Source organism: Ceraceosorus guamensis, assembly GCF_003144195.1.
Source record: "Ceraceosorus guamensis strain MCA 4658 unplaced genomic scaffold IE81scaffold_19, whole genome shotgun sequence".
In the NCBI taxonomy this organism is placed as follows: Eukaryota; Fungi; Basidiomycota; class Exobasidiomycetes; order Ceraceosorales; family Ceraceosoraceae; genus Ceraceosorus; species Ceraceosorus guamensis.
Genome location: NW_020290014.1, coordinates 1 through 14,239, shown reverse-complemented (window position 1 = coordinate 14,239; position 14,239 = coordinate 1). Strand labels below are relative to the sequence as shown.

General features: G+C 57.3%; 6 protein-coding genes across 6 annotated transcripts; 2 read left to right on the top strand and 4 right to left on the bottom strand.

The window, feature by feature from the left end:
* Positions 1 to 53: 53 nt before the first annotated feature.
* On the bottom strand, positions 54 to 1,777 carry IE81DRAFT_322312 (hypothetical protein). The gene is made up of 3 exons (XM_025513594.1): positions 782 to 1,777; positions 280 to 671; positions 54 to 179 (listed from the first exon to the last, which is right to left on the bottom strand). The coding sequence occupies exons 1-3, from the start codon at positions 1,541 to 1,543 to the stop codon at positions 68 to 70; spliced, it is 1,266 nt and encodes a 421-aa protein (XP_025370614.1). The 5' UTR covers positions 1,544 to 1,777; the 3' UTR covers positions 54 to 67.
* A 303-nt stretch (positions 1,778 to 2,080) lies between these two features.
* Positions 2,081 to 3,931, top strand: IE81DRAFT_322311 (DnaJ-domain-containing protein). Its single transcript, XM_025513593.1, has 3 exons — positions 2,081 to 2,371; positions 2,573 to 2,829; positions 2,910 to 3,931. The coding sequence occupies exons 1-3, from the start codon at positions 2,256 to 2,258 to the stop codon at positions 3,761 to 3,763; spliced, it is 1,227 nt and encodes a 408-aa protein (XP_025370613.1). The 5' UTR covers positions 2,081 to 2,255; the 3' UTR covers positions 3,764 to 3,931.
* Positions 3,762 to 8,284, bottom strand: IE81DRAFT_322310 (hypothetical protein). The gene is made up of 9 exons (XM_025513592.1): positions 7,627 to 8,284; positions 7,126 to 7,546; positions 6,364 to 7,056; positions 6,013 to 6,267; positions 5,692 to 5,936; positions 5,415 to 5,593; positions 5,072 to 5,345; positions 4,209 to 4,998; positions 3,762 to 4,117 (listed from the first exon to the last, which is right to left on the bottom strand). Exons 1-9 carry the CDS (start codon positions 8,133 to 8,135, stop codon positions 3,992 to 3,994), a joined length of 3,492 nt encoding a protein of 1,163 aa, XP_025370612.1. The 5' UTR covers positions 8,136 to 8,284; the 3' UTR covers positions 3,762 to 3,991.
* A 302-nt stretch (positions 8,285 to 8,586) lies between these two features.
* On the top strand, positions 8,587 to 10,476 carry IE81DRAFT_75204 (4-hydroxybenzoate polyprenyl transferase). Its single transcript, XM_025517604.1, has 4 exons — positions 8,587 to 9,391; positions 9,505 to 9,622; positions 9,717 to 9,802; positions 9,877 to 10,476. The coding sequence occupies exons 1-4, from the start codon at positions 8,824 to 8,826 to the stop codon at positions 10,467 to 10,469; spliced, it is 1,365 nt and encodes a 454-aa protein (XP_025370611.1). The 5' UTR covers positions 8,587 to 8,823; the 3' UTR covers positions 10,470 to 10,476.
* Positions 10,477 to 11,492: 1,016 nt separating this feature from the next.
* IE81DRAFT_75239 (hypothetical protein) lies at positions 11,493 to 13,055 on the bottom strand. Its single transcript, XM_025517605.1, has 4 exons — positions 12,962 to 13,055; positions 12,463 to 12,678; positions 12,135 to 12,420; positions 11,493 to 12,048 (listed from the first exon to the last, which is right to left on the bottom strand). Exons 2-4 carry the CDS (start codon positions 12,629 to 12,631, stop codon positions 11,619 to 11,621), a joined length of 885 nt encoding a protein of 294 aa, XP_025370610.1. The 5' UTR covers positions 12,632 to 12,678; positions 12,962 to 13,055; the 3' UTR covers positions 11,493 to 11,618.
* On the bottom strand, positions 12,755 to 13,222 carry IE81DRAFT_281738 (ENTH-domain-containing protein; the record flags this gene model as incomplete). Its single annotated transcript, XM_025511517.1, has 2 exons — positions 12,755 to 12,895; positions 12,962 to 13,222. Coding segments are annotated over 2 exons (402 nt in total), but the record flags the coding sequence as incomplete, so codon positions are not given.
* Positions 13,223 to 14,239: the final 1,017 nt, after the last annotated feature.

Sequence of the window (14,239 nt, the reverse complement as noted above, 5' to 3'; positions counted from 1 at the left end):
TGAACTTTCCCGTCAGCCTCACAAGAATAGCCGCATGCAAAGCCCGACGCTGTGCAATGAGATTGCATCACAATTTCCACACTTGTTCTTTTTTCCATCCGAGATGGCTCAAATGACCTCCCAACTCTCCCTGAGACTTGCCATCCCTCGCTTTAGGTCCCGCTATAGCTTCCACCATGCTGGACGACCAAATGGCAAAGAGGGCAGCATAGCGCAGCGCAGTCGCTCGTCAACGACGTTTTGGCGATGATGCCTGGCCCAATTCCGACTCTTACTCACCCGTCCGGTCCCGCTATCAACACCTTGCAATGCGTGTGCGCATCCTTTTGCTTTGCGATCCTCTCGAGATCCTTCAACCCCACCCTGTTCCCGTTCAGCTTCATCCCACGCACCTCCTTCGTCCGACGTCCAAATACCCTCTCGTACAGACTATGCGAGTGCGAGTGCTGATCCACGAACAATTCGATGTGTAGCCTCTCTGCGCCTGCTCGTTGACGCAGATCTTCTAGTTCGGGTAGGAGGCAGAGGGCAGAGATTTGGTGCGCGCTGTATAGCAGCGTGATCTTCGGCTTCGTGGTGGTCGCGGTCGCTGCTGAGTTTGAGCTTGCATTGGAGCCGAAAAGGGAGCTGATGAGTTGGTGCATTGGCGTGATGCCTGTCCCTCCTGCAATCTATCCGCAGAGGAGCAGGGGAAAGGTAAAGAGGGATGAGCCAACGCTTGTTTCAAACAGTACCGCTTGCACACGTCGACCAGTCATAGCGCAACGAAGGCTACACGCACGAGGATCAGTTCCGTCTCCGTTCCATCGCCTTGCCAGCTCTTGTCGAATCCTCTGAGCAAGATCTGATCTCCGCTCGCCAAAGAATGAGCAAACCTTCCCACTTCTCCATCGTTGTACTTTTTAATCATCAACTGTACCTTCCTCAGAGCACTCTTGGGTGTCTTTATTGATGCTGGCGCGTCATTCGATACGACAAAGGGCGAATAGAGAGGAGTGTAGGGTCGTTGGATGGATAGTGCGGGAGAGGCCAGATGGAGAGTGTGGATGCACATCGCCTCTTTACCACTCTGACCACCTTGCTGATCCTCATTCAGGCTCACTTCAACATCCACATCCAACATGACATGCTCTCCATCCCCCTTCTCTTCCAGCAGCGTGCTGCTAGCAATCCTCTTTTGCGTCACTCGGAACTCTTGGAACGTGTCGGGTGCGATGATGTTGCGTCTTTGTGCGCGTAAAGGCTGGGAAGTTTTGCTATACACTGCAGCGGAAGCTATGCCTGCACCAACAAGCAAGTACAGGATCTTGCCCCTTGCAGAGCCGTTGGACGCCGTGGATCTTCGTCCCGCAGTCGAGGTGGAAGCATGTCGAGCAGACAGAGGCAGCGGGCGAGGCGGCCTCGAAGGGCGACTTGCGCGCCTGGACAAGACTGTGGGCGCTGAGGGCGCTGCGGTTGAACGATCTCGGATGCACCGTGCGCAGCCTTCTCCACGTGGTAAGGCCTGACATGAACGTAGCAGGCGAGGTCGAAGCATCTGCATCTTTGCGCAAGGCTGTGTGTGTGTGAGAGAGAGATGTGCGGCCTGTATGCTATGTTTCTGCAGCGTATATAGCTCCAGCTAAGGGCCACCACTGGGCCGCTCGTTTGTGTTGGCCCTTTTGCAGCGTCCGAATCAGCTCAGCAACGACTTGTCAATGCGGGACGAGAAATGGAGTGGGGTGCGACCAATTCGCCAGTCAAGTTTTCGTGATGATGATGATGGAGATGACGAATGGAAACGACTGGCTCTAGCCGATGATCATCGCCATGCAAGGCCGCATTCGTGAGGATTTGTGAATCGGATTGCTTTCCATGCAATGCTTGCATTCGTGAATTCACGTTCGACGGCTATCCGCGGATCTCCGCGGACATGGCAGGGAGGCACGCAACGCCGCATGCACACTCACACTTGACGCGCTCTGCCCGGCGTGCGCGTCCGCGTCGGTGCGCGTCTTTTAATTAATACCGTGCTGTGAGCAGCGCGAGGAACGCGTCCGTGACGGGTGTGGTGTTGCACACAATCATGTCCGATGATGCACAGTGTAGCATGCATCCACACTTCCATCCATCCTTCACCGCATCGTGAATGACAAGCACGACTACGCTCGACGTCCAGTCCATCGAGCTGGCAATCAAAAAGCCGTCCATCCCACGCGCCCCATCTGGACTTCTACTGCCCTCTTCGTGTCGCATCTCCCCTCTCTACGCACACGATGGACCAGAACGATCCTGCGTTGAACTTCTTCCCGGATGGAGAGGTGGATCTGTATGGCGCTCTGCAGCTCGATTCATCAGCTGGCTCCGAGGCGATCAAAAAAGCTTACAAAAAGTAAGTTCGGCTCACGTCGGCAATCGGAGTGGGATTTAGGTTGTCATAAGGACGAGGCTGTGCGTGTATGCGGTGGATGGCGAGGGGAGACCAAAGCGGCGCGGCAAGTTGCTTTCGATTGCATTGTGCCTGCCTCTCCCAAGCTGACACCCGAGCATACACTGGTCACACCCATCACGTCGATGCCAACGCTCTCCACAGATTAGCCTTGCTACACCATCCCGACAAGTCCAAAGACGCCTCTTCCCACGGCCGTTTTCAACAGATCGGCTTCGCCTATGCCGTCCTCTCCGACTCTTCTCGCAAGAAACGGTACGACGCGACTGGAAAGACGGATGAGCTGAGATTCGCATTAGGTGAGGATGGGGAAGGTATGGATTGGGATGAGTACTTTACCACGCTGTGGGATGGAGAGGTGACGGGAAACAAGCTGAGAGAGTTCAAGGAAGGATATCAAGGTGAGTCGACGATCCGCCTCGAATGCATCGCAGATGCTCTCCGATGGACCCTGATGATAGCCCATCTTGATACGCGCAAGGGTCCGAGGAGGAGAAGCAAGACATCTTAGAAGCGTACAGATCAAAAAAGGGCGATCTGCAAGATATCCTCAACGAAGTGCCTTGTCTCGAAATCCTAGCAGACGAGCAGCGCGTCGTTGATCTCATCAACAGCAGCATTCAATCTGGCGAATTAGACTCGACCAAAGCGTGGAAAAGATGGACATCCAACGACAAGGGACGCAAGAGGATGAGGGAGAGTGCGAAAAAGGAAGCGGGAGAAGCTGAACAGGCGGCTAGGGAGTTGGGAGTGTGGGATGAGTTGTTTGGGAATGGCAAGAGGGGAGAGAGGAGAAAGGGAAGAGGAAATAAAGGGGAGGCCAAAGGGGATGGGAAAGGACATGAGGACGATCACGAGGAGGAAGATGAGAATGAGAATGGTGCGGACGACGACTCCAAGAAGCGCAAGAGATCGAATGGAGCGTCTGCATCTGCCAAGACAAAGAAGCAAAAGGGACGCAAGGGCAAAGCTGCGAAAGAAGAAGAGGAGGAGGAGGAGGAGGAGGAGCAAGACGACGAAAGGGACACGTCGAGTCTAGAAGCGCTCTTTGCAGCTCGACAAAAACAGCGCTCGGCAGGCTTCGACGATGTGATTTCGCGCATCGAAGCTCGCGCAAGCGGGAGCAACACGGGCGCGTCCGGCTCAAAAAGGGGCGTCAAGAAGGATGCATCCGCCGCATCCAAGAAGAAGAAATCCGTGGATGCAAAGGGCAGCAGACGAGGAGCGCAAACCTTGCCGGATGATCCGCTCGACGATGCAGAGTTTGAACGCTTGCAGGCTGCATTGTTCACAGACCAGGACAAGCAAAAGAGGGGCAGCACAAAGAAGACGTGACTCCAAATGACCTCTTCAACTGGCCTGCCAATGCGCTTGGCGTGGCGTGGCGTAGCGCGGCGCTGCTCTCGCACTTTGCTCGCCCGTCCACGCTGCAATCTATTGTACAGATATCACTTTGATCCATCGGTTTCCCCCCCCCAAATATATGTAATTCCTTACTCGATCTCTCTGTTCGACATGCAGCATCACACGACGTCCAGTCCAGCGCACGACGATGCGCCCCCATCACTCGCTTGCCATCTGGACCGCCCTGTCGAAAATGTCTCTCGCCGCGTCGCTCTCCAAGGGCGCAAGCTCATCCAAGACCAAGCTCGTAATCGTCTCGTTGTTCGCTGCGAGTTGCTTGGCAAACTTGAAAGTTTCCGGGAGGCACAGCGTATCGAGATCGAGATCAGCTAAGAAGTAGAGAGCCGCGCACATCTTGATGGCGCGCGCTACTCACCAATCTTGCGAAATCTCGGTACCAAGCGCGGACCCACCAAGCAAGCCAGGCTTCTTGGCTCGTGTGCTCATCCAGCATTGGTCCAGCGCTGCTGCTCAAATTTCCTCGACTCGCCTTCAAGAGCATCGCAAAGCCTCGCGTGGTGCCCACCATGACCTTTCTCTGTTCCGCCTGGATAGCTTCGAGCGCCACCTTGGCCTCGGCGCTCGTCCCTTGCGCCTTCTTGGCAAGCGGCGGCGGCACCGCTGGCGTCTTGACCGGCGAAGCAGCAACAGGCGGACGAGGTGGAAGACTGGCACCCGGAAAGAGCGGCAGTTTGGGCTCAGGTGCAGGCGTAGGCTCTTGATCAGCTTTGGCCGGCTCTTCGTCCCCAGCAACCTGAGCAGCAGCTTTTTGTTCCTCTTCCGCCGCTTCTTCCCTCTCCAGCGCCTCCAGACGCTTTCGAACCTGATCCACACGCCCATTGACCTTCTCTACCGTCAATCTGACAATGTCCCACCAGCTCGCGTTGCTCCAATCACGAGGAATCTTTGCAGCCGAATCGACACGAGAGAAGGAGTCTTCGACGCCATCGCCGCTGCCCATGACCACCAGGTCTGGGAAGCGGATGCCGGATGGTTGAAAGACAAAGTCGATAATGTCCGTCGGTTCGACGATGCGATATTGCAGCAACTTGTCAAACACGATCTGCACCCATTGAGGAGACCGAGCCCAAAAGCGTACTACGCTTGCCAGGATAGCTTTGCGCAGCTCTGGCGTGGATGACAACTGCCGCAGCAAGGCGTGATACCTGCGTCAATCACCATGTAAGGAAAGTGTCAGCACAGAGCGCTTGATAGTAAAACCGACGCAGCTCGACCTACCTCTCTACAACGTTGAGGAAATGCGAAAAGGAACGACTTCCGACGCTCAGGATGGCTTGGAAGATGATGTCCCGTACCAAAATATCTGCTTCTCTCTCATCTCTGACCTTGCCATCGTTTGCTGCCTCTGCCGCATCCTCGTACATCGCATCGTCTTGCTGGTCAGGTACGATTTGCGTTTTGAGAGCGTCCATGTTCGCCATGATCACTTGTGCAGTAGCCCGAGCCCTAAAGGATTGAATGAGCGCGAGGGCTGCTTCCCGATGAGGGTGACCTGAGCAAAAAGGACAGCGATGTTAGATAGTGCGAAAGGATGGTGTTTGCTTGGACCGAAGCGGCTCACCTTCCGCTGCGTATGTAAACGTTGGCGTGGGCTCTTGCGCAGGCAAGACACCCTCGGCGATCTCCGCTGGCAGGGTGCCCTTGACACGCTCCCAGTACGCCAATCGGACTTCCAGCTCCACCACCCGCCTAGCAAATGCTTTGCGAGGGTGGGCCGATGGCAGACTCATGTCAGGAATCCTGCGGGACATGGTTCGTTGCACGATGAAGCGGTCAGGAAAGGGCACCGCCGCCGCCTGAGCATCTCGGATCTGGAGAAGTGCGCGGCCAGCACTCACCACTCCTTCCAAGCCCATTGAAAAGCAAAGTTGGACAGGTGGACGCTGAACCAATCTCCAAAACGGCGAATGACTTCGCCGTCCGCTCGACCCGTACGCATCGCGCCATACACCCTGCGCACACTTTTGCCAATGGCCGGCGCCACGGTCTGCGGGCTCAGCGTCACTATCTCGCGGAGCAAGCAGCTGTAGAAGAGGCCCGTATGAGGTGGAGTTGGCAGCTGCAACGCTATCGACAAGACAGTCTGTGGAAAGACGCAACTAGCGGTCAGCACATGACGGCAAGGTCTGCGTCTGGAGGCTGCTGCTGCTGCTGCTCACCTCTACGAGCGTATCATCCAAGGACCAGCCGCCTCGCACATCTCCATCGACGATTTGCCATTCGTCTTCTACATCTCCACACAAACCCAATGTAGGCTCCACGCTTTTACCGACAAAGGTGCCAACTCTGCACCAGCGCGCAAAGTCAAAGAGGATTCGTGCGCACTCTTTGCGATTCACCTCGTAAAGGTCGACGACATCCGCAAGCAACGATCTCAGCACCAAGCCGGAAGGAGATGTGGATGACGGGACGCTCTACAACGGGAAAAGAGATGAGAGGGAGAAGGAAGAGACGACTCAACGATCCCATCCAAGCCGACTCGATGCCGTTCGCACAAATCTGGCACTCACCTCGGCGAACCATCGGGCAGAACGTGAAAGCCGAGGAGGGCCAGCACCCGCACGTTGCTTTTCCTCTTCTCCCTTTGTCGTGGCGGCTGCGCGCTTCTGTTGCGCTACCATTCGTCTTTTCGAAGCATGCTTGAGATGACTTGCGCCGTTGGTAGCTGCGGCAAGGGAAGCGCTGGTGAACGTCACAGCACCCGCATCCTCTTCTTCGTCTGGCGGTACAAGGATGAAGGGCAGCTCAATGTCTGCCTCGCGCGACGCAGCGGCGGCGTGCAGTGCTGGTGGTAAGAGTTCCGAGGGCACCGGCAAAAAGGCTGGTCGCTGCCATCCGCCCGCACGCAAGTTCTCCAGGGCCGTCACGGCACTCTCGAATGATTCCTCACGGAGCGAAGCATCCTCCTCTGCCGAGGCGGCGTACCTCGGCCAGGGAGAGATGAGCTCAACTTCGACTTTTCTCGATCGCCCGTACGTGCCAATGCGATCAGCCAGCGCTTCTACAGCGCCATCCCCTGCTTCTCCCGCCAGCGCATCTTGCCCAGCCCAGCAGAGCGCCTCGATGACGCAGATTGCTGCGCGATCACCTCGTGCAGCCGACACTCCAGGCTCATCCAGCACGGAGGCGAAAGAGCCCAACAGGTCCCGGAACGACTGTGCGCTGACGACTCTCAGATTTAACAGGCAAGCAAAGAGGTGAAGCTAAAAGAGTGCAATGTGCTCTACGCGTCAACGCATCGACAGCGCTGCAGGTCTCGAAATCCGACTCACACTCAGCCTCACGTTCCTCCACATGCGAGAGTCCAGCCAGAGCTGAAATGCTTTGATCAGGTCGGTAAGGATAAGGGGACCCATGGTCTCGTACGTCTTTTCTCGCGCTTCCAGCTCCTCGGCTGCAGACCTCTTTCTTTTGCTTTCATTCGTCTCATCCTTCGCCGTCTGTTCGCTGTCATGCCCTTTCTCTTGATGACCTTCGCCGAGGCTATACAGATCTGCCTCTGCGCTATCTTCTGGATCTGCGCTATTGTTTGCTCGGGCGTTGACTGCCGCACCTGTGGCAGCCGCGACAGTCGCATCAGCGTCTTCTTTCTTGTTAGCAGCGTCTTTGGACTTTGTGGGAGTGGCTGGTGCCAGCAACATGTATCCGAGCAGCGCTGCGTGAAGTGGAAGTTTGTGTGGCTGTTCCGTGATCCTGCGCATGATCACAGGAGAATCTCTGATCAGTCGCACAAATCGACCGATGCGTGCGTGCTAGCCAGTGTCGTTACTCACATAACTCTCCAAGCAGCTTTCACCTCTTCGCGGTCTTTCCACAGGCCCTCTATCCACTTTGCGAACGAGTGCATCTCGCTCTGCGCATTAAAGGCTTCCTCTTGCTTTGCCTGCTGCGCTGCTGCTGCTGCACCGCCTTGACCTGCCGCGGCGTCCGTTCCAGCTCCATGATGCGGATCTGCCCATCTGAAGAGCGTCGAGCGCAAGGATTTGATCTTTGCCGCTACACGATCCGCTTCTTGTTCAGCTTTGGAGGGATGCGATCCGCCGCCACCGCCACCGCCACCGCCTTGGGAGTATCTGCCTCCGCCGCCTCCTCCTCCTCCTCCGCCCGAGTAGCGTCCTCCGGATCGACGAGGACCGCGCCCTGCTCCGTGACCAGCTCCTCCCCCTGCCCCTCCATAGTAGGCCTGCGGCTGAGCGCCTCCGTACCCGCCTCCGCCATGTCCACCTCGAGCAGGGCTTCCATATCCTCCATAGCTTCCACGATGAGGTGAATTGTACGCCATGGCGCTGCGATGTCCCCCGAAAAATCAAGACGTCCTCAGTGCTGCAACGACGGGGGGGCACGTTGGTCGCATACACGGTAGGGAGACTTTTTGCAAGTGGATGGAATCTGCACACGCTCGCGCCTCTTGCTGTGCCAAGTCTGATATGGCTAACGCGGAGGTGAAAGAGCGCGTGGATGGGAGTGAAGAGGGAGGGCTCACTACTCGCTACTCGCTACTGTGACTGTCTGTATGCACTTGAACGAATGCCTCAACGTTGGCTGCCGCGTGTGATGAAAACCTGGCGCAAAAGGTCCGTGCATGCGATGCGATGCGATGCGATGCGATGCGATGCGATGCGGTGCGACCACGGCGCGCGCGCATGCGTGCAACAGATCTTCTAACCTCCGCCGCGAGCCTCGTCTCGACTCTTGAGCACGTACGCAACGCACACGATCCGCTGCCCGGACTCGTGACTTGCACAGCCTTTGCTCCCATCAAAAGCAGCGGCGTGCGGTGTGCGGCGTGCTCTCCCCTGATGGAAGCGTCGAGCTCGGTGCAGCTTTCATCTTTCTGAGCAGTCGTGCACAAAGCGTTCTTGAACATCGTCCGTCCGCCGACACTCGTGACTCGTGACTGCGCAGGGTCGCGCAAACGCACTCTTTTGACTCCATCTGCCATTCAGATTGTCACATCTCCTACATCCATCATGTTGCTCCGGATAGTGGGACTGGGCGGAAGGGGGCCGCTCAAGAGTAGACAGCTTCTTCATCCAGAATGTCTTCACCTCCCGAGGTTCGCAGGCGCTGCGCACGTACCGTTTCGAACAATCAACTCCACGCACACATCCATCCGCAGCCGCCCAAGGATTCAGGCGCCATCGCCATTCCAGCATCCAGACTTGCGGGCCGTCTCGCCCGTCTGGAGCAGCTCCAGCTCGACAAAGAGCAGCTGCGCTTCGGTCGTCCTTCGAAGATGTGTTCGGTGGTGGGCATCGCAAGTCTCGACTGGAGGTAGCAGCAGCAGCAGCAGCTCGCAAACATTTGCGCAGCGCATCAGGCCCTACGTCGAGCTGGCTCGGTACGACAAACCGATCGGTACTTGGCTGCTCTTTCTTCCCTGCACCTTCAGTCTCACCTTGGCTGCTCAGCACTTGGCAGCGTCTCCCGCACAAGTCCTTGCTTGCTACGCCATCTTTGGTACGGGTGCGCTGGTCATGCGCGGAGCAGGATGCACCATCAATGATATGTGGGACCGCAAGTTGGATCAAGGCGTCGGTGAGGCATGCGCTATGGCTGATGGGGGGTAAGGTTCGCAAAGTCGCCATATCCCATGATGCTCAGATATCATCCTCCTCTCGCACCGCACCGCACCGCACCGCACCGCATAGAACGCACGCGATCCAGGCCCATCGCTTCGGGCGCCTTGACCCCGATGAATGCGCTCGTCTTTCTATCTGGTCAGCTCAGTCTTGGACTCGCAGTCTTGCTTCAACTCAACTGGTACTCGTGCGTCTTTTTCTTTCGCAGAAGCACAGCAGCTTAGCTGCCCCTCATCATAGCGCACAGCTGACTGGCTTGACACCCCCCCCACCCCCCACAGAATCTTCTTCGGTGCCACGTCGCTTGGCCTCGTCATTGTGTATCCGCTCATGAAGCGCATCACACACTGGCCACAATTGGTGCTTGGTGAGGTGATCAGGATGTTCCTTGGCTTTTCTTCGTAGAGTGCTGGGGGCTGAATGAATATCCATTTTTTGTAGGTCTTGCATTCAACTGGGGAAGCTTGTTGGGCTACGCAGCGCTAGGTGGTCATCTGCACCTTCCCATCGTGCTACCTCTGTACGCAGGGACGGTCTGCTGGACGATCTTGTACGACACGATATACGCTCATCAGGATGCCAAGGACGATCTAGCTACGGGTATCAAGAGCACAGCGCTGTTATTCGGAGACAAGACCAAGCCGATTCTATCCCTCTTTGGCACATGCTTCGTCGGCAGCACGGCAGTCGCGATGGGCAATGCGAGCAGCGGCGCTGCTGCTGCTGCTGCTGCTCAGGCCTTGCCGCCGTCCGCCTCTGAGATTCTCGCAGCAGCGAAACAAGCCTGGTCCTTGCCAGCACCCTCCACGATCGTCGAGGCGCTCAGCACAGCCGTTTCTTCCATCGACCTGTCTGCACATCCCGCAGGTTGCGCAGCTCTGGGTGCGGTAGCCGCTCATCTCTACTGGCAGATCAAGACTGTTGACTTGGCGGACCGAGCGGACTGTTGGAGCAAGTTCAGATCCAATCGAGATGTGGGCTTGCTGCTTTGGTTCGGCTTGGCGGTCGACTATGCCATCTCGCTGATGTGGTGACCACGTCGGACGTCTACGCGCGCGCAGAGCTCGTTGGGGGAGGGAAGAATCGTCGGTCGGCTTTTTGCGCTTTGCCGCCCACGCCATTCGATTCTCGTCCAAAGATTTCTCTCTTGCGTCCGTCGGAAAGCTCAGCCCAAGACGCAACAGTGCTTTTGGGCGATTCACATTCTCTCTTGGAGTTCCTTGCCATCCGATCCATCGCTAAAGCCATCGCCGCCAGCATCTCTGCGCGAGGGACATCACCGACCCGCATCGGGCTGGCTGGCTGGCTGGCTGGCTGGCTGGCTGGCGATTCGTCACGTGTATTTCCGTCGCACCTTCTGTACAATCATCGGGACACTTGCCACGTCACGTCGCGTCACCTCCCTCATTGTGGGCCTTTCCCCCCCCCCTCCCCCCCCGATAAACCGAAATCCAACTCATTGTTGGCAGTTCAACCTCGATGCACCCACCTTACTCCAATAACAGCATCCACATCATCGCTCGCTCGTGATTGATTTGATCAATCATCTCCTCACCTTCGACGCCGTGACTCACACTCACGCTCACGCTCACGCTTGCACGCTTTCATTAACGTCACTCATATGCCCATCGTGATTCGTGACACAGATAGGGGGCCAAAAAGCGCGCGCGCGCATCCCATCCGCATCTTCGTCCGTGCTTGATGCTTGCCAAAAGTGGAACGCGCAGTCGCGCGCGCGCGCGCGAGGTACGTTGGCCCCCCCCCCCCCCTGCCACACACCACTTGCCCGCTCGATCGACCGCGATCATGCTCAGCAGACGCGCGGGGAGCAAGCTGTTCGGGGCGATAAAGCCGCGTCGAAAAATGCATTTGGAAAGTGACAATGTGTGTGCTAGGAATGTTTCTGTCGAGGTACTGTCAAGTCATGGCTAGCAAGCGCCAAAGAAAAAGGCCCCGGGGGGGGGGGGGGGGGCACACTCCTGGCCCGTTCTGATGGACGGATTGTCGTGCAGCGCCATACGGCACGTCGTGGTGGTGGTGGTGGTGGTCGTGGGCGGGATGGGAGCGATATCCAAGGAGCGCGTAGACATTCGTCATTCTGCGTAGACATTCGTCGATCTCCTCCTCGCCTCGCCTCGCCTCGCCTCTCCTCAGCTTTCCCCCCTTCTTGCCGCCACGCCGCTCTACAACAAATCGAACAAGTCGGGCTTCTTCTGTCCCTGCTGTTGCTGCGCTCCACCTCCACCACCACCAGCAGCAGCAGCGGGAACATTGGTCTTCCTGGCATCACTGCCCCAAACCGCGCTGCTGCTCTTATTTCTCGCCATTTCAGCCATCGTCATTTTCTGTTTGCTGGCCGCATTGCCGCTCGCTCCGCCGTTCGATGAGGATGCCCACAGATCGTCGAAGCCTCCTAGACCGCTGCTGCTGCTGCTAGCGGCGGTAGCGGGCTTCGAGGCCGCATTGCTTGGAGATGCTGCCGTTTTGGACACGGACGAGGCCCGCGTTGGAGCCAATGTACCGCTGCTTGCGCTCGAGTAGCTCAGAGAAGCAGCTACGCTCGGACGAGGAGCGGGTGCAGGAGCAGAGGTTGCAGTCGGTGCCGCTTGGAAGCTGCGCCACGTCGAAGCAGCAAGAAAAGACGTCAGCCGCTCCGTTGGCGCTGAGCAAACAGATCATCATGGGAATCCCACACTCACTCGTCAAAGTCGTCACCGAAAGCGTCCAATGCAGACGAGGGGGCAGCCGCTGGCTTGGTGACGGGCGCAGGAGCGACAGCGGTGGGCGCAGCCGCAGCCGCAGCCGCAGCCGCCGCAGGTTCATCATCATCCCAACCTAGCAGGTCGACCTCTTTGGCCTTTGGTGCAGCTTTAGGAGGTGGAGCCGAGGATGAAGATGTGGCAGCGGAGGTGGACTTGCGAGGAGCAGGTCTATCTTCTGCATCTCCCGCATCGTACTCGTCGTAATCTGCTTCTCCATCGTAGCCTCCCCCTCCTCCGCTCCTTCCTCCCCCATAGCCACTGCTACCTCCCCCATATGCGCTCGATCCGCCGCCGCCACCCCCGCCGGCGTAAAAGCTGTCGGATCCAAATCCTCCATACCGTCCAGTTCCGCTACCCGGAACAAAGTCTCCATTTCCTGCGCCTTGGTACTTTTGCTTGTTAGATCGTGCCTTGCGTCGCTCTTGACGAATCATATCCACATCGCCGAGAAGAGTCGAGAGTTCTTTGGAGCGGTTGCGAACTGCGCAAGAGGAGCGTAAAGGTTTGATCTTGTGAGCCAAAAGGCGTACATGCCTACCTACCGCGCCTGAGCACGTACCATTGATGCCCTGATCTTTGCCTTGTTCATCAATGTAGTGAAAGTTGCGCAGGATTTTGATGGTGCCCACGTGCGACCTGGCATCATCCACCACTCGTTCGCTGCCGTGCTTGACGATGTACTCGAGAAGTTGCAGCGACTGCGGGTGAAAGATGTCAAACGCTCTCAGCATGCATGCCGTCATATTGACCTCCGTCTGGCTCACCTTGTAGATCATTCTCCACTCCTTTGCTTCCCTCTCCATAAAGTTTCTGTAGATGGCCGGCATGATCTCGTTGAAATCGGCAAAATTGTGCGTGGCAGCAGCAATCTCTTGCATGAGCGTCGAGCTCGCTCCCCACTTTTCATCGCTCGTAGCTTCCTTGACCTTTGCTTCGATTTCCGAAACGTTCATCGCCCAATTGACCGCATCCCCGTACGCTTTGCGCACATCGTACATCGTCAGGTTGGCCAACCTGTTACCGATATCCTCAAAGTCCTGCAAGAGCAAGAGAGGGCGTGAGTTGAAGAAGGGGGGGACGATTCGAGAGCAGCATCACTTTGAGGTACATTGCGCTCGGAACGCGCGGCGATTGGCTCACCATGTTGGGCTATCGTGTACCGAGCACTGGATGAAGGTGGATGTATGCGCCCTAGGGATGAAACGATTGCAGGAGAGTCGCTCAGTGTGACGCAGCACGAGCGCGATGCCGAGAGACTGATTGAATGAGAGGGGGGGAGAGAGATATATGGAGAGAGACGCGCGTAACGCTGTGGATGTGCTGATCGCGAAAGAGTTTGCTGGCGTACGTCGGTGGGATGTCGTGGTGCAGCGTACGTGATGCGAGGATGATGATGGCCAGGTGATGTGATGTCTCTCCGCCCAACACCCAGCAGCAGCAGCGCATGCACACACGAGAGCTTCGCGTGCATCAGCTAGCCAGCCAGCCAGCCAGCCAGCCAGCACCACACCGCCTCGACTGCATGGGCGCGCGCTCGGGGCGATGCCGTCGCGACGCCCGCGGCGCTGCAACGTCGCGCGGAGAGAGCCTGATGCGCCCGCCCGTGCGCCCGTGCGCGTTCCACTCCCACCCGCCACGTCGACCACGTGGTTGTGGAGTTGTGAGTGAGTCAAGTGCCGAGCAAGGTGTGGGTGGGCCAGCAGGTCGAGCACATTCACGATTCGTGGTGGACGTCTCGTGCAGACGACGATTCACCAGACTTCATCCACGATGAAAATTACGAATGCTTACCACTCAAGAAACCCCTCCCAAAGGAGCGAAAGAGAAGGTTAAAGGGCGCGGTGCATGGGGGTGGAGGAAGAAGGGAGAGGTAAGAGGGCGAGGCGGGGGAAAATAGAACGATCAGCCAGCGCGGAACAGCAAGATGGGCGAGAGCTTGCAAAAAGCTGAAGGGTCAAGGGTCGTCACACGCAAGCGAGATTCGAATCAAGGAGAGGTGGAAGCAAAAATCGAGGGTAAACCCAGCCACAACGACCGATTTC